The following is a 26,690-nucleotide window of genomic DNA, read 5'->3' as shown; positions in this document are numbered from 1 at the left end:
ATTCTGGGTCACACAGTCCAACTGATTGTCAGTAGATCAATAAAGTGCATAAACACACTGAGCTAAAACCTTCTGACCTTTGATCCTCAGCTGTCAATATCTGTGTCTGGCCAGTCTGAGTGTTTACAAAACCTGAGATGAAGGGTTTGAGGTAGAGGTGATTAAATAAATTGTTTACATCTACAGTCGTAAAGTTTGTGGTTAACTGAGTGACGCAAAACTACAAAAAGAAAAGAAAATGACATATAATAGAAAATATAAATAGTGAGTCATTAATATAAAAAAGGTGAGGTGGGTCTGATTCATTGGGCGAAAGGCAAACACCCTGGACACACACACACACACACACACACACAGACACACACACACACAGGGCAATTTTAATAGTCCTAGGGCCTAATGTCTTTGGACTTGTGAGATGAATCCGGTGCACTTGAAGGAAACCCACACAACACAATTAAGAGAACATGCACAGCCTGACTGCCCTTTTTGCTGTGAGGTGATAGCGCTACGCACCGTGCCACCCCTTTTACATATTATTAAACCATTTAATTACATTTTTACTTGTTCATCTTCTTTTCTTTTTTCTTTCTTTATTTAATATGCTTTTTGCAATTGTATGGATACTAACCAATCTGGCAACCCAAGACTTTCTAAATCAGCTGATAAAATCACATGATGCAGCTGTCATGGCTGCAGAGCTCAGACACAGGAGGAAAATAACCGCTGAGCTTCTTATATACACCACTTTTATCTCAAAATAAACCGTAAGTAACGTTTATTAAATATATAATAAAAGCGGTTATGCTTTTTTGAATGTATAAACTTGCTACAGAACTGGCTTTACTCAGCCTGGGCAATAAAGTCTGTATTAGTTTCAGATTTGAAGTTTGTTTCTGACATTTCTGCCGGTTACAAAAATAAATGTACAATAATGAATTACAGTATAATAATAATAACATTGAAATATTGTTGTTAAAACTAAAACTGTAGTATAAGTAACAATAACAACAATAGTATCAATACAACAAAAACAATAATATAAACAATAACAGTAATATCAACAGTAGCAATAACAATAATAATGATAATAATAATAGTAATAACAATAATATGTCATCACCTTTAAAGCAGAGTTGTTTATTTGGAAATCTTTTATTATTATTATTTCATTTATTGGCTTGTACAGGTCTTATCAAAAAAGAATTTAATTAGTTGTTAGGAAATTTGGGAACTTTTGTACAAATTCCATAAATAGTTTTTTATTTTACATGGAAAGTTAAACTTAATCACTGCAACAAACAGTAAAATTATCAGACGGTTTGTTAATGCACAGTTACAATCTATTTGATAAACCTAAAAAAGTACCTGTGACCAAAAAGTGGAAGTTTGGGCGCTTCTAAGTACAGTACTTGTTTACAAAAACTTTGTCAGGTATCACAGCTTGCAAACACTTTTTTTCTAGTAGCTAGAAGTCTTACTGTTGTTCTAAGAATTTTGTGCACTTTAACTTGTAGAATGTTGAGAATGTATAGTTTCTTTTGCCCTCTTGCATTCACAGCATGTTTACAATCTACCCACAGATCCTAAGTTGATTGAAGGTGATTGGGAGGGTCATCATCAACACGTCAGCATGCATCTCTTAAGTAATTTGTCAAGGTATGTTTTGGACTACTGGCCTCTCCAAAGCGTAAAATATCCACTCTGACAGATTCCTTTTGACGACTCCATGCAATTTATGCTTGTGCAGGCAACACTGCACAGTACAACAATGCACCACCCTGTTAATGTCAGCTATAGTTTCTTACATGGACTTTGCTTTGCCTTTGAGATCAGTATACAGGCAGTTCTATAAGAATTGTCTTAACATACACAGTTCCCTTGAGTTGACCTTTCAGGGAAAGGAAACTTAATATGTGACCTCATCAAAAAGTTACTATATGGATAAGCCTAAAGCATTTTGGAAACAAGTAAAGAAACCTTTTTGATCATGTCTATCAAATACCATAGGTATATTTCAAGAACAGAAGAGCAGTATTGATGACTGCTAACTGTTATATTGTTTTTTATGAAATGGACGTGGATCTTTTATGCTTCAGGCAAGTATAAATAAAGAATGTATTCAAGTAAAAAATAGCTAATTCTGTAAGCTTTAAAAAATTTAAGGATAAGTAAGATATGTCCAGGGTGCCCAAACATTTGTACACATCTGTACATTATTCTATATGTGGTTCATTTTAACATAAAGTTCAAATTATCAAACATTGTTTTTGTTTTTACTGTACATGAGAAGCTTTTGTTGTCATCAGGATAAACATTAACTCACACAGGAACTAAGCAGAAATCCAGTGGAGCAAGTAAAGTACCATCATGCATCCATTCGGGCGTGAGGAGGAGAGCTCAGTGCAGGACCTGTACATCTTCTTTACTCAGTGTATACAGCATGGGGAGTGGGAGCTGGCTGCCGCCTGCATTCACCAGCTTAACCAGGCTGCCGGAGATGTTCCATGTCATCCCAATGACATCATCACCGCCATTGTTACACACCCGTACCAACTGGCGTAAGTATTGAGGAAAGTGCTACTAGTACTGAGTATTGTAACTAGTTATGGAAGTGTAAATGCATTTGGCATGATACACATCTGCAGCATGAATGAAATATCAAACTTTCACTAGTTTACCTTGACCTATTGAACTGGCTAGTGTTTCCGTACACAACACTAAGAGAATGTTGAAGGCCTATCTAATTTCTAAACCTCTACAATAAAGGGGGCCCAGGGTCTCTTAAGCTGTGTATGACATTTTGGTGTGCTTTAAGTACCCCTCAAAAGAAGAATTACAGCAAATCAGTACAATTCATAATCATAATTATCATCATCATCATCGTGTGTGTTTTGTAGATGGGAAAATGTGGGGAGTCCTCATAGACTGGCCTGGTTTTGGCTACAGTTGCTTGAGAAACACTCAAAACAAAAGGTACAAAGTCAATACTTTATGCTGTTTGGATGCTTTTTTATTATTAAAATAAAATGTTTATGCGTATTTATACATTGAATTTTTTTTAATTGATCTGTTATGCTGTAATTGCACTTGTGTGCTTTAGGTGTCTGAATCAGTGAAGCGAGAGCTGACCTTCCTGCTGCTCTTAGAGGAACTTGGAGAGGAAGTACCACTGTCTGTATTACAGGTAAACACCTTACATCCCATAATATTCCTCATTATTGTATTACTATACACCAGAAACTTGCCATTTAGTTTGCTTTGTGAAGCGGACATGGTCAGACTAAGGCTGGGTGATTGTTGCTAAAATAGTCTATTGTTGTTCCATATAAAGACCCATGATTTTGGAATGGGATACCCAAAAGACCCATGAATAGTTGTCCAAAGACTTTTGGTCATGTAGTGTGTATTGCCACTTTAGAGATGTTTTAAGTATACACATTTAAGTATGTGACTAATGTTCATATTTTAAATATGATAACATTTCTAAATCGGTTCCTCAGGAGCTGCACCAGGTTTTCCTCCACTCCGAGCGTCTGTCAGAAAAGGACTCGAACTCATCATTATCATCTCCTCTTTCTTCCCTGAGCGATGCAGTTCTCTCCTCAATCCGGTCCCTCCTCTCCCAGCATCACCCTCGTCTCACTCACGCTCTCCTGGGCTTCTTGAAACACAAAGATGCATCAAATGTGTTTCTGCAACATCTGCTGGAGCTTGTTAAAATGACAGAGGATGACAGGAGTGTGGGGTGGGCGGAAGAGGTTTGTAGTGCTCTGGCACTTGCTCCGGATAGGGCGACAGAGCTGGAGGCACTGTGGGAGAGACTGTGGAGGGCGAGAAAGGGGGCTCTGAGCGAAGAGAGGATGATGGGATGTCTGCTTCGACCACGGAGCCAGACGTTGCTGATGCACTACTGTTCTACGGTGCTGCGGCTGAACAGGGACGCCTTGCTAATGGACGCTCCACACATACAAGGTAAGAAATGGTGGTGGTGGGGGGCAGTCATCAGATCTCAACCCAGTTATACTTGAGATTTTAGACTGGCATGTCAGATAATCTCCCCCAGCATGATCAAAACATGAAGTGAGGTAGGATCTACTGGAAGATTAATGTCCCATTCCTCCAAAACAGTTCCAAAGTTCAGTAGTCAGGTTTCTTACCCCTACATGTGTGTTGCTTGTTTTGGGGAAGTGAGAGAAGTAAATGGTCACGTTTTGTAAGCTTTGCATTATCTTCACTTCTGCTTAATTGAATCGCATCCATGTGACTGCTTTGCTTATGCTAACATTTAGCACTGTCACAAAACCAGCATGTGACCACGCTGTGGGCTGACATCTTATTCCATCACTGTGTGTGTGTAAATTTTTGTAGTGGACCTACCTGAAGCAGAGAGGCTCATGCTTGCCTTGTGCTGCCATAGTGACCGTCGGGTGGCTTGGAAGGCCATCTACTTTGAGTGTTTGAGCAGTGGGAAGCACTTTCTGGAGCAGGTTGTGGTAAGAGTCTCCTCTGTCGACGTTATTAAATGAGAAGTGAGTAAACTTGCTTTGCCCAAACTTAAATGAAAAGCCTCATCCAGACAGTGTTGCATTATAATGGTGTCAGTGATAAACTAAATGTAAGTATGGATTCATTGCATGGGCTAAAGAAAAGAATTTAATTTAAATTTGAATCTCAGCTGTATTATCGACCAGGCCAGCCAACCAAAAGGCGCAATTAGCTGTGCCTGAGGAATGAAGGCTGATTGGGTTTCTCATTTCTGCTATTGCTGGCTAGACAAGGTGCCTGCACAAGAAATGGATGTTCACAGACAGCACTGTGTGACACTGTACATGCTACAGCTGTCTGTGAAAAGAGTCATGAGTACATATCTGTCAGTGGGGGTGGTGCAGCGGTGGAAGAATTTGAAATAGATTGGAAGGAAAAACTGTAAAATGCAAATATAGAATAAATGAAAGACAAACACCAACCCAATGTAGAAGCTCTGGTCCTGTCCTCTGGGCCACAGCACTTTTTATCTAGACTTTTAAATCTAACTAGATTTTTAGATGATTGGATCAGCTGGTGCTTAGATATGATGACTATTCCCAACTGACAACCACTAGCCAGTGGAAATTGATTCTAAGACTTCAATCAGAGTAGTAAAAGTAAGAACACAGGACAGAATGACTAGGCACGGAAAGTGTGAAATAAAAAAAAAAATAGACTCTGTTTGTACAGTATGTGTCATTGGTTCAGCTGTTGTCTCGATATTTTGTGTGTACGTATTGTTGGTAGGTCACCGGACTTGACCTTATAAAGAAGGAGGAGTTTAGCAAGCTGGAGGTGTTGCTTGGGGCGGAGTTTCAGCCACTGTCCCGCCTCCTGCTTCTGCTAGGATGGAAACACTGCCAGAGTCTTGACTCAGCTCAGACGCTGCTCAGGATTCTCCACCACCAACAGGTCCGACACTCACATCAATAATAAGATGCTAAACCATGCAGGTCAAAAGGTCAACTTTCAGCTTTCATTCATTTAAGCTCTTTAATTTTATTGTGGGTCAAAAATACACATTTAGCAGCTGGGTTATGTTCTGTAAAGTCTGTTTAACTTTGTGACATGGTCTCATAATTCATTGTAAATAATAATGACTACTGGCCGAAGTCCTGCTATGGATTGGCGCCTTGTCCAGGGTATTTCTTGGTGAAATCTGACCTGCTGTGACCCTGACCAGGATAAAACGGATGAAAGGATGAAAGGAAAAGCTTCATATTGTGTTTTAAACCATGTGTGACTATATTTCACTCTGTGTTTTTTGTAGACCCAGGCCAGTGATGCAGTGCTCTGCGAGTTTGCAAACCTTCTCTCTTCTCAGTTAGGGGTGTTGGAGTGGTGCACCAAAAACAACCTGTAAGTGGAACACTAGAAAAAGCACCAATAATTTGAGCCATTCTATTTGCTAAATTGTTTTTGCGTTGGGAAATTTTGTCCCCATTTTTTCTGTGGCCTTGTGTTGTCTAATAAGAAACTTATTTACATTTCACATATTTTAATAAATGATTTTTAGAGTCATTGTATTTCATATGTATTACTGTGTCTATACATCCATCAACCATAATATCAAAACCACCAGCCTAATATACCCACAGAAACATGAGAAGTGTCCTTTGGTATCTGGTACTAGGATATTATTAGCAGCTCCGTCAAATTCTGTATGTTGTGAGGTCGATCATTCAACAGTCCATTCTGGTGCATCTTTTCCCCGGTAAAAAAATACTCACATGCTTGGCCCTCCGAAGTACAGTAGATTTTCTGTTCATCCGTACCAAACACCATGGCATTCTTGTCCTCCGGCCTTAATGAGTCTTTGGACGGTACTCACCATGACTGTCTGTGAGCACCCCTTCTTGTTCTTCAACCCATCATCAGTCCATAATGATCTGGTCCTTATCGAAGTTGCTCAGGTCTTTACTTTGAATTATAAGGAACTGCCATCAGCCCATCATCCTTACATGCACCAAAAAGAAATTTTCGTGCACATTTTAAGGGGGTGGTTTGAATGTTTTGACTTACTGTTTGTGTGTGTGTGTGTGTGTGATCAGAGAAATTTCCCATGAGGCTTTGCTGTCTCAGTTGCACACTCTGGATCAGCATTCTGCTCTTTATGTGCTCCACTCTCTCACACCCATCACCAAGTATGACGAGCTCAAAGTGCTGGAGCTGCTGCAGGCTACAGGTAACATGCACGAACACTGGTGTGCATGAAAACACTTCAAACAATCGTCAACATGAGACTAAAACCCTTGACAATTTTACTGTACTGTTTTAAGGGGACTCTTCATCAGGAGACACCCAGAACAGCTCTGTTCAGCGCAACGTCACCCTGTTCAGGGGGTTTTGTGCCATGAAATATGCCGTATACGCTGTATGTGTGAACTGCTCTGACTGTGGCTTACTAAAGGTACCACAGAGGGAACAGTCTCAGGAAAGCCAGTCAGGTGAAGGTATGTGCAGTGAAGCAGGTTTTGAAAGTGTGATTTTTATCCTGGACATTGTACCATGCCTGAAATCAGAAGGGGATTATGTTGTCTTGTTTCCCCCTTTTCTCCCCAGGCACCTCATCCCTTTTCCAGCATTATCTCTCAGAGTGTCAGCTCTATTTAGAAGCAGTTCCTGCCATGTTTCGTCTGGAGCTTTTGGAGAACATCTTCTCGCTGCTCTTCCTGTCCTACTCTGACTTTAACCATCATTCAGAGCCTGCACGAAGCTGCTGTGGTTTCCTGCTAGATGCAGATGCCATGGAAGGAGTGCTAAGGCTCATCAGGGAGGGTCTGGAGGGAATGTGCTCCCTCGGTAGGGCACTGGAGGCCAAGGCAGAGCTGTCTGAAAGCTTGGGATGCTCAGTTACAGTGGAGACTTTTAGCTCACGATTACAGAGACTCTCGAAATATACAGCTGAAGCTCAGTGGAGGCTACAAATCATTACCACCAATCAGTGTAAAACCAGTGGTGAGTCATGCCAGATTGTGTTTTGAATCATAAATAGTTTTACTTGAAAAGTTTAGAAGGTTAGATCAGGTCATTTTGATTTGACACGCTATGATCATGTGTGTAGGTGGACCACCTCTTTCCTCACCAAGGTTGAGCACTAATCTGACACAGAGGCGCAGCAGCAGCGTGTCTGGTAGCAGGAAGAAGAAACGCTCTCTTCGGCACCGACCGGAACGACATAACACCCTGGAACGGCATAACGGAGAGATCAGCGCAAGCACTTCAGGCTAGTTTTTACAATTATATACAGGATTTCTAACCTTAAAGGTGCTCTGGTGGTGCAGAAGTCTAGCCCACCACCAGGGAGATCCTGTTTACACAGACCTAATTCATTATATCTGATAGGGGTCACATGATTGTCTGCAGCTCTACCTCAGTCAAGGTGAGGGTCTGCAGCATTGGAGGAAGATACAACTAGGGAATCGGATATGACTAGATTGGGAGGAAGAGAGGGAAATACAAAAATAGAATAATTGTGCATACTGAACATACTTAAGTGAGAACCTGTTGTCTTTCATTGCTTGTAGATTGGTGTTTGCACCAGGTTATCATTCAGTACAGGCGTGAAAAAAAATTCTAGTATTTATTTAGATTTTTGTATGTGTGTGTGTGTGTGGGGGGGGGGGGGGGGGGGGGGGGGAAGTCACATAACAAACAAACAAATAAATAATTAATTATGAAGGTGTTTTATGTGAATTGTGGCTGTTGTGTGCTTTAGATGGCAGTGGCGGCATTGCAGCGGTAACTGTGGAGCCTGAGGTGTGTACATGTGGAGGACCTCACAGCTGGCTCGTGCCTGCTATGCTCTCACCACCTGAATCTCTACTGATCTCCTGCATTCGCAGAGGAAACTATGTCGAAGCCCATCAGGTACCAGAAACATAATTCCATTTATATGAGAATCACAAGAGTCAATTAGTCAATTCCTTAAACACTTATGAAATGTGACTTGTTTTGCATAATGGAGTTGTATTTACAGATAAGAGATAGTTGGCAGCTTTGTAATGCCATGTGCTTGTGATTATGCTCAGGTGATGCTAATGTTTGGGCTGGAGAACGCCCCATGCTGTGGCGAGCTTCTCTTCATGGAGCGATATCGCGAGGTGCTGGCTGAACTCGGACAGGTTGAACAGAAAATCGAGAGCCAGTCACTTTCATCATTGTCATCATCCACTGAGGGGCTAGGGTCTGCTGGGTTGACTGCATCAGGACGGACCAGACTGGGCAGCAGCAGCAGATCGACCCTGCAGAGCATCGGCAATGCAGCTGCTGCAGGTTTTGTGTTCACGTTCTGATTGCCTTAGGAAAAATGCTCCTTTACCTCGTCTGTGTTTTAGATCCTGACGATTTTTTATCTCTGTCTTTCAGGCATGGCGTTCTATTCCATCTCCGACGTAGCCGATAGACTCCTCAGCACCCCTTCCCGGCCTTTGCCCTGTCTGGAGGAGAGTTACTGGCTTTCTCATTCTTTCTCCGACCCTTCCAACATGCTGTGTCCTTTGCTGGAAGAGCTGAGTCCAGCGGGCATGGCTGCTTTTGACCTGGCCTGCTGTCAGTGCCAGCTGTGGAAGACGTCGCGACAGTTTCTGGAGACTGCTGAAAGAAGACTGCATGCCTCATTGGAGACCAGAGGTGTTGCATTATAAATAAATTATAATTTAAAATTTGTTATATGCAAGGGTTTCTGTTGTCCAAAAGATACAGTGCCTTGTGCCGTTTATACGGTGTGGTTGAATTAGTACTGTTTATGTGGCACTTGAGAAGTCACAATTTATTAGAGGCTATGCCAAACAGATGCACACATTATATAAATTACAGTTTGCTATTAATAACATATTTTGTGTGTATTAACATCCCTTTATTTTTTATTAATATAAATTTAGGTGTGGTCGTGAATCCAGATGTTTCACATTCTGAAGGAATTCAGGGTTTTTCTTTGGTACTACAGCAAGTCAGCAAAATTCTCAACAGAACATCAACTGGCAAAGCAGTACCCAAATCAGGTATGTACCCAACTGGCGTATTTTCTTACTGTATCCATACAAAGGCAAGTAATTGATCAGTTTCTGGATTAGATTGTTTTATTTATTTATTTTCTTCTTACTTTCTTTGTTCTGGTGGACATTCCTGGCACAGCCCTCCTTATTGTATCTGAGCTTGAGACCATCACTTAGAGTGGCTGGGCTGTATGGCCACAACAGACCCTCCCTCAGACACAGCCAATCATGTCTGTGTAGACGCCTGACCGGCCGAATGCAGAGAGAGTAGTGTGTTAGCGTATTTTTCCACTGTGTCACCTGATCACCCCCTTAATCTCACAATCTAGTTATTTCCAATTCCTGATTGTCTTTTGCCATCTACACAACCCTGATTACAGAGAGCCCAATCTCTTGCCATTTCAAGTTTTAGAACTGCTGCATTAAGGTCTAGCTTGGTCTGGCTCCTGAAAACTGTCAATTCTCTAAATAAGGTCTTCACTTTTCCATGCCCTCATAAACGTAGTCAGCTATTTGGATTACAACTGACTAAAAAACTTCAGGACTAGGTATTTAAGAACCACTGGTATGCGTGGAGCAGCAATAACTATTTTCATTTTTTTTCTTTTATTAAGGAAGATAATAAATGATGCATGAAGGTTGTATTCAATATCAGCTGGACTTTACTGTAACCTCCTCTTTTATATAGAGTCTAACAAAGAGGATATTGCAGTGCTTCCTCCGTTCAGCTGCAGTGCACAGGAGGTGCTGCTCTGCACTCACTCCTCTCTAACAGAGGAGACCATCGCCGCCTGGCTCTCACTTATCCAGCGCCTTGAGGTCACACTGCAGACTCTGACCAACGCTGTTGACATGGCTGGTAGGAACAATTTCTCAGTATCTCAGTAGTTTATTTCGCTCTTGCTGTAACACTGAATCGGTTAACTTGTGTCTCCTAAAGGTGAAGCTCAGTCTGCCAGCTCTGTTCTGGCATCTCTGTCTGAGCAAGCGGGTATGAAGCAGTCCGAGCTGGACTGCCACCCTGTCCGATCTTCTATGAAACAACTGCTGCGCTCCCTCGACCAACTGTGCCCATTCGAACTAGACAGTACCACCTGCAGGCCGGATTACATGCGCAGCTTTCTGGATTATGTGAACATGCTAGCGTCAGTGCTGGTGCGCAGCCTCAGCTGTGAAGGTGAGATGAAGATAACTCTCTTGCTTTTTGTAAATCTAGCTGCCGGTTAGACAAAAACTACATTGGATGAGGGGCCCTGAACGTGTGAGGTTTGTTCCTAAACTTTCTTTAATTATACTATTTTTGCATTTTCTCCTATTCCTTTCAATCTAGTCGTATCTAAGTCCCCAACTGTTAATTCCTTTACCGCTTTAGACATCTAGCACTTCTTTTGTCTGGCAGAGATAGAGCCTAGTATCACTCTAGTATCCGTGAATCAACCATCTCTTGTACAGGTGCCTCGACCAGCCAGCAGAGGTTGCAATTGCAGGGGCCATAAGAAACCACTTCAACCGCGCCTGTCAAGCTTGTGTATATGGGCCCTCAGCCTCTTGACAGCACAGCAGATCCAAATGCCAAATTTTCTGACATTAAGATTTTTTTTATGTTTGGCTGTTTAACGTCCACAGCTGTGAAATGACCTTCCCCTGTCAGTCTCTCACTGTCTTCCAAAGACGATTAAAGACCCACATTTTTACTAAGCACTTAGGCTGAGCAATAACATGCACTGACTAACCTTCTATAGCATCTTATTTGAAAAAAAAAAAAACACAGGGTTTTAGCAGAATTGTATCCTTGGACTGTTGTCTATGTAAACTAGAGCAGGGAAATGTTTACTGTGGACACACTTCTGTAAGTTGCTTTGGATAAGAGCGTCTGGTAAATGCTAAAATGTAAATGTTCATTAAAAGTAAAAAGGTAAATAAAAACCTGTTATGCAGACCTGGTCACATCAGATAATAAGACAATAATTAGGAAAATGCAAAAAGGAACAAATTTAAAGATATTTGTTTAGCTGCTATATATGCTTTTTGTATTTAGATCAGAATTCTGAGGTGAAGTTAGGAAATCCTCTGCTGGTGCTGCTGCAGTCGCCCACTCAGCTCCTTTCACACCTACTGTTCGACAGACAGGTTCCACCCGACAGGTATGACATATAAATTCACTTTACACTCATTCAGAAATGTAAAAAAGCGAACTGATGATAACTTGTCTATAAGTTACTGATACATGCGTGTTAACAAAAGTTTGTGAACCCTTTGGAATTTCCTGTGTGATGTCTGATCTTTTTCCAAGACTTAACAGCACACAAACTATTATTGTAGGGTTAAATCTCCTTACACAGGAATGACATTCACTTTATCTGCTGATCACCCGTACACAACACTGAGTAGATTTTTGATGCCTTTTTGAGATTACTTGTTAACATGTCCAGATTTCACATCATGATGCTTCCTCCACCATGCTTCACGGATATGATGCAGTGTCTGCAAAGGAAGCATTGTGCTTTTGAGCAGGGAGTGTTGCGGAACATTTAGTTTGTTTTATGCAAATAAAATGCATGTTGTGCTACTAGTGTGGTCTTTGCAAGACAAGCACTCACTGGCGAGTAGTACTTCGCAGTCTAGACAGTTTTTCTAGCAAGTACATCTGTTGCAAAGCTTGTTTGATCTGGGCTTTACTTGAACAGGTTTTGCCTGAAAATTGCACTTGAATTTGTGAAGCCTAAATGGTCACATACTTTAATTAAAACTGCACTTTTTATCATGTCTTTATTAAACATATTTATTAAAAATGATGGTTTCACAGGGGTCGCAAACTGTTTTTAGTATGCAATCATGAATTTATGTTCCCTGGAACTTTAAAGCCTGTTATTAACTAATTTAATTCCTGTGTGTTTAGGTTATTGTCCCTGCTGAGACAGGAGGGTCTCCATGTGAACGTCCAGCAGGTGATAGTCCAGCGCTGCTGTGATCCCCTTCCCCTCTGGTTTCCTGGTTCTCTAAAGAACACAGGGCCTAACGCTGGTGCTTTCTGCCCCACCAATATTGCCTCTCTCCTTCATCAGCATGCTCAGGGCCGAACACCAACCCTTGATCTTTGTGAACCGACCTCACTGCCTGAACCCAGCTCTGAATCTGATGCTTCAGTGGAAACCAGTGTCTCTCCGAATCTTTCCACTTCTCCTCCTTCCCCATCTTCGTCAATAACCTCATCATCCTCCTCCTCCTCATCCTCAACCGTGTCTTTTATCATCACGCCATCTGCTTTGTCGTTCCTGAAATCCCACTCTCCCCTCGTCGCCGCCCTGGCTTTGCTCAGCGCCAACCGGGTTGAGATTGCCCGTGTGGCTTCATCCGCCTGGCCTGGTCTGCCTGCATATTTCAGAAGCTCAGCACGTAAAGAAACTCCACTCGATTCAGAGCAAATCTCAAGAGAAACCGAGACTTTGTTGGCTTCCTTTCCGATCCTGAAGTCTTTCTTGAAGGACATGGCAGCACCCGTGCTTGGACCGTCTCTAGGAAGTGAAGAGGGCATTTGTGTGGCTCTGAGCGGGAAGTCAGGGACAGCGGCTGTACTGTTCTCTGCTTCTCAGGATGGAACGGATCAGGGGATGGTGTCTGATGCATTCCAGCAGGCTTTAAACACCAAAGATCTCAACAGAGCTCTGACTCTGCTGGAGCTGTATGCTCAGAATGACAGCCAACAGGAGGAGCTGCGGGACAAAATGCTTGTCTGTACTGCTCTGGAGGGTAAGAACCTTAACACACCCATCCAGTATTACACACACTCATTGGTCATACCTATCATCACAAAAGCAAGAAGGTACAGCTGTGGAAAAGCAGTGACTGATGTTTATGCAATTCCACCTCTAAATAATAGGTGGCGCAAAAATTATTTTCATGAATTGAGCGATCACAATAGTTTAAATTATTAAATTATTATAATTTCATTCAGCATCAGTGCCTGACCTCACTGAGAAACAACAAGATGAATACAGATCTTTTATCTTAGATGTTTGTGCAGGAGAGCGTGGCACAGAACAGCTGTTCCGGGTGAAGGACTGGGAGTTACGTTCCCGGGTCGTGCTGCAGGGTTTGGAACTCTGGTCTTTGCACAGCTGTCTGGAGCTGCTGCAGTTCTGTCTCAGTGATGCCAACCCGGAACATCCGCTCACACTACAGCTACAGCAGAAGAAGCATGAACTCCACATGTACAACAGGGTAGGGTGTTCTTCACACATTACAAACCACAAGTTAAATCATGCATTATAAGATGATAAATTTTACTACATACTCGTATATATATTTACTGTTTTGTAGATGCTGAACCTGCAGCCTCCGTTGGAATGGCAAACATGGCAGCAGTTAAAGGAAGAGTCAAGCAGCAAGCCAGAGTCCATGTTTTCCCTTCTGCTGCAGACAAAGGTCAGTCTTTGTAACTAGGATTTTAAAAAACAGCAACTTAAATGTGGTTTCCACTTAGGAAAAACCTGGCAACCTCAGAGCTGTAACTATGATATACAGTGTATCACAAAAGTGAGTACACCCCTCACATTTCTGCAGATATTTAAGTATATCTTTTCATGGGACAACACTGACAAAATGACACTTTAACACAATGAAAAGTAGTCTGTGTGCAGCTTATATAACAGTGTAAATTTATTCTTCCCTCAAAATAACTCAATATACAGCCATTAATGTCTAAACCACCGGCAACAAAAGTGAGTACACCCCTTAGTGAAAGTTCCTGAAGTGTCCATATTTTGTGTGGCCACCATTATTTCCCAAAACTGCCTTAACTGTCCTGGGCATGGAGTTTACCAGAGCTTCACAGGTTGCCACTGGAATGCTTTTCCACTCCTCCATGACGACATCACGGATCTGGCGGATATTCGAGACTTTGCGCTCCTCCACCTTCCACTTGAGGATGCCCCAAAGATGTTCTATTGGGTTTAGGTCTGGAGACATGCTTGGCCAGTCCATCACCTTTACCCTCAGCCACTTCAATAAAGCAGTGGTCGTCTTAGAGGTGTGTTTGGGGTCATTATCATGCTGGAACACTGCCCTGCGATCCAGTTTCCGGAGGGAGGGGATCATGCTCTGCTTCAGTATTTCACAGTACATATTGGAGTTCATGTGTCCCTCAATGAAATGTAACTCCCCAACACCTGCTGCACTCATGCAGCCCCAGACCATGGCATTCCCACCACCATGCTTGACTGTAGGCATGACACACTTATCTTTGTACTCCTCACCTGATTGCCGCCACACATGCTTGAGACCATCTGAACCAAACAAATTAATCTTGGTCTCATCAGACCATAGGACATGGTTCCAGTAATCCATGTCCTTTGTTGACATGTCTTCAGCAAACTGTTTGCGGGCTTTCTTGTGTAGAGACTTCAGAAAAGGCTTCCTTCTGGGGTGACAGCCATGCAGACCAATTTGATGTAGTGTGCGGCGTATGGTCCGAGCACTGACAGGCTGACCCCCCACCTTTTCAATCTCTGCAGCAATGCTGACAGCACTCCTGCGCCTATCTTTCAAAGACAGCAGTATGATGTGACGCTGAGCACGTGCACTCAGCTTCTTTGGACGACCAACGCGAGGTCTGTTCTGAGTGGACCCTGCTCTTTTAAAACGCTGGATGATCTTGGCCACTGTGCTGCAGCTCAGTTTCAGGGTGTTGGCAATCTTCTTGTAGCCTTGGCCATCTTCATGTAGCGCAACAATTCGTCTTTTAAGATCTTCAGAGAGTTCTTTGCCATGAGGTGCCATGTTGGAACTTTCAGTGACCAGTATGAGAGAGTGTGAGAGCTGTACTACTAAATTGAACACACCTGCTCCCTATGCACACCTGAGACCTAGTAACACTAACAAATCACATGACATTTTGGAGGGAAAATGACTAGCAGTGCTCAATTTGGACATTTAGGGGTGTAGTCTCTTAGGGGTGTACTCACTTTTGTTGCCGGTGGTTTAGACATTAATGGCTGTATATTGAGTTATTTTGAGGGAAGAATAAATTTACACTGTTATATAAGCTGCACACAGACTACTTTTCATTGTGTCAAAGTGTCATTTTGTCAGTGTTGTCCCATGAAAAGATATACTTAAATATCTGCAGAAATGTGAGGGGTGTACTCACTTTTGTGATACACTGTACATGCTGTAATGTTCATAATCAAATGTATGAGCAAATATATTTCCTGCAAGTCACTGCACCTCCTGGTTTTGTATTGGAAACATCACCATCACCATCACCAAACTTGAACATTAAAGTATTTATTATAAAATCTACCTAAGAAAAAAACAAGCAACCTCATAGTTGTACCAGTAATGCCATGCAATGCTATAACAAGTCTTAATAACTTATCTGTGTATCCAATGGAAACGGACCACTACGCTTAATTAAGTGAAGTGCTTCATGTTAAAGTAGTAATTGCTGTGTGTGTTTGTGTGTTTAGGAGTTTGATCTGTGTGCTCAGTGGGTGCAGTTATATCCTGTATCAGACCGATCCAGACTGCAGCTCCAAACTGAACACTTGCTGAATCTACTGGAGAAAGGACGTACAGAGGATGTCTTTCAGGTGCGGCTGTGTGTGTGTGCGCACATGTGTATGTAAATGATTTACCAAAAATAAACATGTCTGACAAAAATGATAATTAGCTTGAACCATTAGTTCACCATTTTTTTTCCACTTCAGCTTCTCGAAACCCTCTCTGCTTCGCTGGAGGTGTGCGAGCGTGCTCTGGACCGGAGACCCGGATTGGCCGCCTGTCACTTCCTGTCCGATTACCTCACATTGCACCATCAGAACCGAATGACACCAGCGAGAAGACGTCACATACACACCCTGCACCTGGGCTCCAAGGTATGTGTCCAAACTTTAGAAAGCCATGCCCCCTTCACTAAACTCTGTTCACTAAGGCAGACTTGACAACTATGCAGCTGTATCAGAAATGTTGATGTTTCTAGTGTTATACAATAATTTAGCATGAAGCAATTTGGGAGGGTTTTTTTTTTTGTTTTTTGTTTTTTATTAATTTCACCTGCACGGCTTCTTACATCTTTTAAATCTAAACTCCACACCTCTTCAGGTGTTGCTGACTCTACCAGAAACATCTCGGCAGGATTATTTTCAGCTGTTGGCCGATCCTCTGCTCATGCTGGAGCAGCTGCTAATGAACCTGAAGGTGGACTGGGCTTCAGCTGCCGTCTCCACCCTTCGAAACCTTCTGCCTGCTCAGGATGCAGGAATTACCAACCAGGACATCGACAAATTGTTGGCCGAGTACTCAAGGAAGGCCCTTGACTTTCCATACGCCCCACGAGAGAGGACACGTAGTGGTGAGAACCAAAACCATTTTATTTAAAACATTTTTAAATAAAATGGTGTTAAAGTATGAGGTAAAGATTATTTCTACACGTTATAATTAACGTAGAACTGTATAATCGGCCACATTTCCAATTCCTCAGCTGCCTTCACCACCCTTATTTTGGCTGAGGAGATCCACAGATGTGTGCAGTTGTTGGCTGCTTTTTCACAGAAAACCCATGATGTGTCCTGTGACATGTTCTTTAACTGCTCATCTAGCTGCCTTAACCAGACAGTAGAGGTCACTATTGCAGTGGCAATGAAAACGAACCTTTTTTTTAACCTTTTCCTCTTTTGGACACTGGCGTATTAGCCCACTGTGTCCTGTGCTCTTGTAATCCCGACCAAGCATTTGTTTAGCTTTAAAATGACGAGTACTGCCAATTCAGCCAAAAATAAAACATACAATCCTGCTTTACACCAAACCGAACTGTAGAAGAAAAGTTTATAGACACGCACTGTCTTAATGTTGTTTGTATCCTCAGACTCAGTGATAAGCCTACAGGAGGCGCTGCTGCCATGTCCGTTTCAGGAAAATGCGCCATCTTCTCCCAACCACACACCACCTCCATCAGCAGGTCAGCAGCGTTACATTTCTTTATCCATAAAGAACCATGTTGTGCTAGATACGCTGTATGGTCAAAGTATATGGACACTTGACAATTCACAGCCTTTACTCTGCTGGGAAAGCTTCCACAAGATTTTTGATTGAACCTGTGGTAATGTGTGCCAATTCATTCACATGTGTGAGGTCAGGCACTTATGTGTTAAGATGGTGTTGGAGAAGGCCTGGTTCTGTGTGATCAATGTTCCTATTCATCCAGCAGGTGTATATTGGTGTTAAGGTCAGAGCTCTGTGCTAGCCATTTATGTTCCTACACACCGAATTTGATGAACCATTTCATTATGGATCTGCTTTGTGCTCAGGAAACTGAGTAATTAGAAGGGCTGTGCACATACTTTTGAACGTATAGAGTGTCTAATATACTCTTATTAGTGACAGTAAAAACGTAATTATGTGACTTAAAAAGTGCATGACTTGCCACATAGATGATTAATCAATGGGGTACCAATCTAAACCCAGTTGGCATTGAATTTGGGCAAGTTTAAATAATGTGATCATTTGTGCCTGAGCTTCACTTTGTTTCCCCATGTATAGGCAGCACTCCTGTGCATACGCCATCCCACTCCAGCCACGATCATGACAGAGACTCTGTAGGGAGGAGGCTTCGCTCATCTGCCGCCATGTTCACCCCTCCTGAGAAAACTCCAGAGCGTAAAGACTGGATTCCTGACCACAAGAGGAACATCTGTATGGTGTGCCAGAGAGAGAGGTTCACCATGGTGAGTGATAGTGCAGCTAAAAATGTTCCTCTTACCCCAAATGTAAAATCTGTTAGATCATCACTAATTGATTCATTAATGCCTGACTGCTGCAGTTTAATCGGCGGCACCACTGTAGGCGCTGTGGCAGGTTGGTGTGCCATGCCTGCTCCACCAGGAAGATGTTGGTAGACGGACTTGACGAACCAGTAAGAGTGTGTGACCAGTGCTATGGCTTCTTCCACCCTGAGTAAGTACACTCGACTATATAAAAGCACCACAACAAGTAGTCCCTTTACATTTTTATCACTTCACATTGACATTTCGCATTACATTCAAATGATGTTGTTGTGGTCTGGCATTATCTGCCGATAAGGCTTTCACATAGCACATCGTAAGTTTCATTTAAAGGTTTGGAAGGACAATAAACAGTAAAATTTCTTAAAAACAATTTCTGAGGGGGGACACCAAAAGTGCTACCAAAAGTACTGTTTTAAATATGCCACAATTAAGAATGTTTAACCATTAATACCAAGAATGACTTGTAGATGGTCATTAAACTATAGTTTCAAATGGTTAAAACTTGTGAAAAGACTTTTCAGAAAAGACTAATGTTTCTGTTTTGTTTTTTTGCAGTTCTGATGGAGAGCTGGAGCAGGCAGAAGGTACTTCATGTTCTCATTTATCTAAAGGTTCATTCTGAGTAATTAGCATATTTATTATTATGTGTTTGGATTCAAATAGGCATTTACTGATAATTAATCAGTTACACAATATGCTAGATGATATTTACAATTGGACTCTTTAACTGTATAGGCACAAATTCCCACAGATACCCTCCACGTTAAGCCTACATTCAATTGTTCACAAACTTTTTGGCCATGTAGTGTATTCAATCAGCATGTGTAGTTACAGAGTTGTGTGTGCAGTAGCAGGCAGTCCGGCGACCACTGATGGCGCATTGGATGGAGTGCTCAGTCTCCCTGAGGTTCCTCAGAGGCAGTACAGACTAAGTCCGATCCCAGCCGAGAACCAGCAGCTGCACAGCGAATTCTACTATGAACAGGTCTGATCTGATTCTACAACTGTCTGTCCTCCTCCAACCATGCCTGAATTGTTCTTGTCGAGGAACATTGAAGTGTTTCATCCAGATTGCTCATTTTTGCACTGCATATTAATGTAATATTATTGCACCTTCACCAGTGCTCCTGAACATGGGTGATTCTTCATTACTATTTCCTCTAATGTCTCATTTGTAATTGCATTTGTGTGTGTGTGTCAGGCTCCCAGTGCATCCCTGTGTGTATCCATCCTGACCCTCCACGGTGATCATGCTGCCTGTGGACACCAGCTGATCGATCACTGCCGCTCCATCTCTCACAAACTGACCAACCCAGAGGTGGACCCTCGCCTCCTGACAGATGTGATGCAGCAGCTTATGTTCAGCGCTAAGCTAATGTTTGTCAGAGCAGGACGAAACCAGGACCTCGCCCTGTGTGATAGGTTAGAACACAAGAACACACACAAAAACAGTTATGAGCAGCAATTTACTCTGGCTAGGAGCACAAGGCTGACTTTGCATCTCTCTCTCTCTCTCTCTCTCTCTCTGTGCAGCTACATCAGTAAGGTGGATGTGCTGAAGATTTTGGTCAGCGCTAACTACAAGTACATTCCATCTCTGGATGATATTTTGGAGACGGCTGCAGTGATGCGCCTGAGGAACCAGCTGCTGGAGGCTGAATATTACCAGCTAGCTGTGGAGGTGAGTCCATTCTCATTTTCTCATTTTCTGCTTGTCCAGTTGTGTCCACCAAAGGCTGGTGAGGTTACACGGTTTCATACACCTGATACACCTGATTCTTCAGTTGGTCCTGGTCTTTAAATGTCTGATAAGTTGCATCAGGAGAATGGATTTTAATTTTAACTAATAACAGGGGTCTGGTTTGATTGTTCTAACTTTCAAACCAGGTGTCCACTAAAAGCGGTCTGGACCCAAGCGGCGTGTGGCACGCGTGGGGTATGGCTCTCCTAAAGTCTGGGTGTCTCAGTGTTGCCCGGGAGAAGTTTGCCCGCTGCCTGAAAGCTCCAGTGGACAGAAACCAGCTTAACCTGGGGCCAAGGATACTGCAGGAGATCATCCAGCACCTGGAGTCCACTGTCCGACTCACACTCAGCAAGGTGAGGATACAGACACAGTTTTCTGAGTGTGTGTGAGCACATTATATGATCTTTATCTGGATGTTGTACTTCATGTGTGTACTGCGTGTCTGTTTCACTCGTAGACCCCAGATGAAAACATCCTGGCGTCCCTGGTGGAGCTGGAGGAGGCGCTGCGTGATCTGGGCCCAGTGGATCGGACAGAGACCCGGACACAAAAGTGTGGACACTACCAGGAGTGTGTGTACTACCTGCTGACGTACGGTACACACCTGAGCCTCATCAGCTTCTATCTGCGCCAGGACAGGCTAAAGGATGCACTCACGCATCTACTCAACAAGGTACACACTGCTGCTACACACACAACACACATGTACACTCATTCCTGCTACACACACCACTGTTGCACACACATCACACACCACTACACACACATTCCTGCTACACACACCACTGTTGCACACACATCACTTATACACCCAGACTGCTGTGTACACACACACCACTACACACATATTCCTGCTACACACACATCACATATGTACACACACACACACACCACTACACACACACATTTCTGCTACACACACCACCGTTGCACATGCATCACTTATACACACAAACTGCTGTTTACACACACAACACATATGTACACACACACATTCCTACTACACACACTACATATGTACACACACACACCACTACACACACCACTTTTCAGTTATACACACATCAATCCTACAAGCACCAGTACACACACACCACTACACATGCACACACATTACTGCTACACACACCGCTGTTATACACACATGCATTACTGTTACACATACACACCTTCTTCACCATTTTAAAAACACATTTAGGCCTGTTAAATAATATGTTAGAAATGCAGTGGTGGACCTTGACACGTTTCCTGGGGAGCTGATGTGATCTTGTAAGTCTCTTTGTTTTGTAGGAGTGTCCAGATGAGGTGTTTTTGGAGGGCATACTCCAGCTGTGTTTGGAACAAGGCCGGTTGCTGGTGCTGCAGGGGCTGCTTGAGAATATGGACCCAACATTAGAGAGCTGGGGCCGCTACCTGATAGCAGCATGCCAAATGCTGCAGCGCAAAAACCATTACCACACCCTGTACCAGCTTCAACAGTTCATGATGGTACCGAACACCACAATATATTGATGATCCAAATACACAGAACAGCAGTCGATTAGGATAGTTGTCTTGATCCATTTAATGACAAGAAAGAAATATATGTCAAAATATCATCTTGAAGTATTTTTTATAAACAAAATAAGAATAAAATTCAGGGGAGGCTGCTTTCTTTTTTTTTGCCCAGGAGGACGGTCATCCTGAAACAAGAATGGGCATTTCTAAAGCGTATCATGTATTTTACAGAATTGATTTTATATACCTGTTAGTACTGGGTGTACCTGAAACAACTGAACACATTAGGAGGAGTCTCCAAATACATTTGGTTATATAGTAGCCATAAGGATAAAAGTGTTAGCCAAACAAATAATGTACACATGTAAATGTGTGTTCAGGACCATGTGAGAGCGGCAATGACCTGCATCCGGTTCTTCACGCATGGTGCTCACTCGTACCTGCAGCTGGGTGAGCAGCAGCGCTGGCTGATCCGAGCTAAAGAACACCTGAGATCTTTTCTACAGGAGCATCAGAATCGCAGGAAAACCATCTCTTCATCTTCATCCTCATCTTCCTTCAGGAAGAAAATGAGTTCCAGCGACGTCTCCAGGTACGACAGCACCTCATTTAAAATTATTGGAGAAACTAAGCTGTGCACAAAAACAGGTATGTTTTTATTGTACATGTTGTGTGTTTAAATTAGACACATGAACACCATCATGCTGCAGCTGGAAGTGACGCGCTTCCTTCATCGCTGTGAAAGCTCCTCCTCCTCCTCTAGAGCTGCAGTAAACCCCGCCCCCACAAGGAACAACACCCCACCCACTCTTTTTGGAGGGAGTCCTATGAAGGTGGATGTGGCCTGTCGAGTGAGTTTGAAACACATACACACATTTATATATACATGCTACATAGAACAAATGTGGTAATATGTCAAACACTAGGGGCAGCATGGTGCTACAGTAGACAGCTTCACGGACCTGGGTTCAATCCTGGGTTTAATCCTAGGGTCGGGTGATGTATGATAATGTATAGCATGCATAAACATCACGTCTTTGCCACTGCTGCAGCGATGGACTCAAATATTTTTTGTGAGATGTGCAAGCTGCAGACCTCTCTTCATGCATGCATCCAAGAGGGGTCACAACTACAGCGGGAAATTGGGAACAAGGGGAGAAAACCAGAATGTTCCTGTAGCTTTCAGTGGTTGTATACATCATACAGTTGAGGGAAGATTGTGGAGAGTCTGAACTGTAGCCTCTGTCTAATCAGCAAGTGTGGTTTTTTCCCCTGTAGGTGATGTTGGGGGGCAAAAACATTGAGGAGGGATTCGGCATTGCATATCGAGTAATACAGGTAAGTTTAAATGATCACCTGCCTCTGTAAACTGTGATACTGTTAAGTACATTTGCAAGACCTGATATTAATAATCTGGTATAAAAATACACTGCCTCCTGCCCTTTATTGAGTATGTTTATTATCCCAATTTAGTAATTGTAAATCTGCTGCTGCCTGCACAACCCCCGATCTAATCAAGAGAGCTGTATCATTACACTCCTCCTCCGACACGTGTCCAGTCAGCGGCCGCTTCTTATAACCTGTCTGTGTTGGGTTCCCACACAGAGCCTAATTGCATGCAGGGAGCCATGCTGAGCTCTACGTGACTTTTCCCCTCATTCACACAGGCGGCCTCACCAGTCACAGTGTTTTGCATATTGCAGCGGCAGCAGGAGAGACCCTGTCTGACCTTCCCTCCCTCAGAGACAGCCAACTGAACACCCCGCAGTGGTGTGCGAGTGCATTAGACCGATACACCACCCGAGTGCATTTACAAACAACCAAAAGTATTTTTAACTATAACAAAAATGTTTGGTACTATTATGGTCTATTTTTCTGTGCACACAGGATTTCCAGTTGGAGGCACAGGCTGTGTACATGCGTGTTGGGCAGCGCTTGGTGTCTCAGCGTGAATACCAGGCTGTTCGCCAGCTGCTGAAGTGCGTGGGTGAATCGGGCACAGCCACGAAACAAGACTGTGATGCCATCGTGCTCAACTGTGTCTCGGCTGCAGATAAAAACCTGGCTGATGTAAGTCCATCTCTGAGTAATGCAGTTTAGAAGTGGAAGCCAGTTTTCTAATGTCTAGTCACCACTTGTTCTTCTTTTAGGCCAAAGAGTTGGAGTCTTTGATTTTGGAATGCAAAACTACAGAGAACAAGGTAAGCCTGTTTTCACGTCTATGCTTTTTTCTGTTTTTGTTGGGACAGTACTGATCTCACCTGTGTCTGTGTGTCTGTAGATCAAGGGTTTCCTGATGTGCAGTAAGCTGAGAGCGGCGTATCTCCTGGCGGTGAAGCTGGACCCGGTGAAGGCCTGTTCACATGTACGAGAAGTTCTGCAGGCTGCAGAGGTCTCGAATGACTCGGCTATGCAGGAAATCTGTCGACAGTGGCTCTCGGAACACCAGGAACCCGCGTCACGGCATCGCCACAGCAACAACAGGTAGCACCAACCATCTGTCGAGTAATGGACTCCATTATACCACCGGAGCTCGGAGCAACCGATTGGATAGACTGAGTTTGTAACGTGATCACCGACGTGCCCACTCTGATCAGGTCATGTGACCTGATTCTTTATGTCTATAGCACAGATTTATTTAATGCCGGCATAGTTGGTATTACACTGCACACTATATGGCAAGAAATGACACTTGTGGAATCAATAAGTAGTTTACAGAGATGTATTTTAAAAAGGACATCTGCCCAAGTGACATGAAACACAAGTTGGCAACCACTGACAGGTGTCAAATCCTTAACGTTTGGTCCATAGTCTTACCAGGCCAGGCTTCCTCTCTAACAAGATTTGACTTCTTGGAAGGTCATTGCATTTACAAGTGATGACTTTATTAAAATAGCTTGATGACGACAGGCAGACAGCACACACGAGTGGTTTCCTAGTGCCACCGAAACCGCTACATGTGCTACATAGTGTGTAGCTATACCATTCTATTTAATAAAGTAGTGTGTGATTTGGGACACATCCTGCTTCTGCGACTGTCTTTCCTTTGAACAAATGGTGCAAGTGTCTCTACATGTCAAATTTCGTAATTTTAATTCCCCATCCACTGTCACTGAGTGCATTTGCAATTATCACGGACATTAATGAGCAAGACAGTGAGCAAAAGACTTGTCAGTTTAAAATGTATTTATAATAAAAGTCTAGGAGCAAATGTTAATTTTCATCATCGTTTAACTCCCTCTGTACTTGAAAACATGATGTTTAAATGATAAACTTCTTAAATGATTCTGATTAGTCATCACACACATTGTCATCACTTTAAACCACTTTACCCCCATAAAATGGTTGTTATTATTATGGTCTGTTTTAATGTTTGGCTGCTATAAAATTTATTATGAATATAACAAATATACTAAAATACCACTTATTATTATTTTTTTTATATTAGCATAGCCTTGACAGTGATGTACAACAAATCATGATTATTATTGTATATGTTTACATTATTGACTACTGTTAAATATAAATTAATTATATTATTAATGAAACTGAAATCCCACTCTTATTTACCTTTTACACAATGCAACAGCACTTCAATAACAAGCTTGAAATCTGCTGGCCTGTTAGCAGTATAATAACATTACCCGAATAAAACTATGCCTTAAAGTATTGTATAGCTGCCAGGACACGCATTAAAATCCCACTTGTTTTTACCTATTAGTAATGCAGACAAAAGATTAATAACAAAAAAAATATTACTATCACATACCTGGTTTACCATCCTGGCTGTGTAATGTATGTTGTTCCAGAATCTAAAGTACTGGTCATTCAGATTCTGGAGATGTCCAGTACAGAGATGATTTTGAGAAATGCTGCAGTATTTCTTTAATACTTTATACTTTCAGTTTGCGTTACCAGAATCAAATAAAAAATCTTTTTTTTAGGTCTTACCGGGATTTTTTTTTACTCATTCTGTTAGCCAGCTAGCTAGAACTTTTGACAAGCTATACAAGTCAGATCTACATATACACATTTACATATCTACACATATTTATTAGGGACAATGGTAGCCTAGTGGGTAGGGCTTTGGGTTATCAACTGAAAGGCTGAGAGTTCGAATCCCAGCTCTGCCATGCAGCTACTGTTGGGCCCTTGAGCAAGGCCTTTAACCCTCTCTGCTCCAGGGGCGTCGTACAATGGCTGACCCTGCACTCTGACCCCAGCTTCCAAACAAGCTGGTACATGTGAAGACACTACATCTGTATATGTACAGTGTATCACAAAAGTGAGTACACCCCTCACATTTCTGCAAATATTTTATTATATCTTTTCATGGGACAACACTATAGAAATAAAACTTGGATATAACTTAGAGTAGTCAGTGTACAACTTGTATAGCAGTGTAGATTTACTGTCTTCTGAAAATAACTCAACACACAGCCATTAATGTCTAAATGGCTGGCAACATAAGTGAGTACACCCCACAGTGAACATGTCCAAATTGTGCCCAAAGTGTCAATATTTTGTGTGACCACCATTATTATCCAGTACTGCCTTAACCCTCCTGGGCATGGAATTCACCAGAGCTGCACAGGTTGCTACTGGAATCCTCTTCCACTCCTCCATGATAACATCACGGAGCTGGTGGATGTTAGACACCTTGAACTCCTCCACCTTCCACTTGAGGATGCGCCACAGGTGCTCAATTGGGTTTAGTCCATCACCTTTACCTTCAGCTTCCTCAGCAAGGCAGTTGTCATCTTGGAGGTTGTGTTTGGGGTCGTTATCCTGTTGGAAAACTGCCATGAGGCCCAGTTTTCGAAGGGAGGGGATCATGCTCTGTTTCAGAATGTCACAGTACATGTTGGAATTCATGTTTCCCTCAATGAACTGCAGCTCCCCAGTGCCAGCAACACTCATGCAGCCCAAGACCATGATGCTACCACCACCATGCTTGACTGTAGGCAAGATACAGTTGTCTTGGTACTTCTCACCAGGGCGCCGCCACACATGCTGGACACCATCTGAGCCAAACAAGTTTATCTTGGTCTCGTCAGACCACAGGGCATTCCAGTAATCCATGTTCTTGGACTGCTTGTCTTCAGCAAACTGTTTGCGGGCTTTCTTGTGCGTCAGCTT

General features: G+C 42.7%; 1 protein-coding gene across 1 annotated transcript; it reads left to right on the top strand.

Moving 5' to 3' along the window:
• The first annotated feature begins 2,370 nt into the window (after positions 1-2,370).
• zfyve26 (zinc finger, FYVE domain containing 26) lies at positions 2,371-24,762 on the top strand. The gene is made up of 40 exons (XM_062995710.1): positions 2,371-2,561; positions 2,901-2,976; positions 3,104-3,187; positions 3,504-3,975; positions 4,372-4,496; positions 5,278-5,442; positions 5,801-5,889; positions 6,582-6,715; positions 6,810-6,983; positions 7,093-7,488; positions 7,595-7,756; positions 8,249-8,400; positions 8,562-8,805; positions 8,899-9,162; positions 9,414-9,533; positions 10,216-10,386; positions 10,468-10,704; positions 11,566-11,671; positions 12,427-13,277; positions 13,552-13,748; positions 13,848-13,952; positions 15,995-16,117; positions 16,235-16,402; positions 16,629-16,878; positions 17,392-17,484; positions 18,066-18,250; positions 18,346-18,479; positions 18,866-18,894; positions 19,162-19,295; positions 19,512-19,732; positions 19,844-19,991; positions 20,198-20,407; positions 20,512-20,727; positions 21,345-21,542; positions 21,932-22,143; positions 22,237-22,402; positions 22,830-22,889; positions 23,439-23,621; positions 23,702-23,752; positions 23,833-24,762. The coding sequence occupies exons 1-40, from the start codon at positions 2,371-2,373 to the stop codon at positions 24,037-24,039; spliced, it is 7,503 nt and encodes a 2,500-aa protein (XP_062851780.1). The 3' UTR covers positions 24,040-24,762.
• Positions 24,763-26,690: the final 1,928 nt, after the last annotated feature.

This window comes from Trichomycterus rosablanca, chromosome 5 (assembly GCF_030014385.1).
Source record: "Trichomycterus rosablanca isolate fTriRos1 chromosome 5, fTriRos1.hap1, whole genome shotgun sequence".
NCBI lineage: Eukaryota > Metazoa > Chordata > Actinopteri > Siluriformes > Trichomycteridae > Trichomycterus > Trichomycterus rosablanca.
Note: the sequence above shows the minus strand (reverse complement) of the source record. Positions and strands in the feature narration are given on the sequence as shown.

What these genes read in the sequence shown, in the direction of transcription:
- zfyve26 (XM_062995710.1), top strand. Translation starts at nt 2,371, where the DNA reads ATGCATCCATTCGGGCGTGAGGAGGAGAGCTCAGTGCAGGACCTGTAC. An exon ending in GGACGCTCCACACATACAAG is followed by an intron (nt 3,976 to 4,371) that starts GTAAGAAATGGT and finishes AAATTTTTGTAG; the next exon opens with TGGACCTACCTGAAGCAGAG. An exon ending in GCAAAACTACAGAGAACAAG is followed by an intron (nt 23,753 to 23,832) that starts GTAAGCCTGTTT and finishes GTGTGTCTGTAG; the next exon opens with ATCAAGGGTTTCCTGATGTG.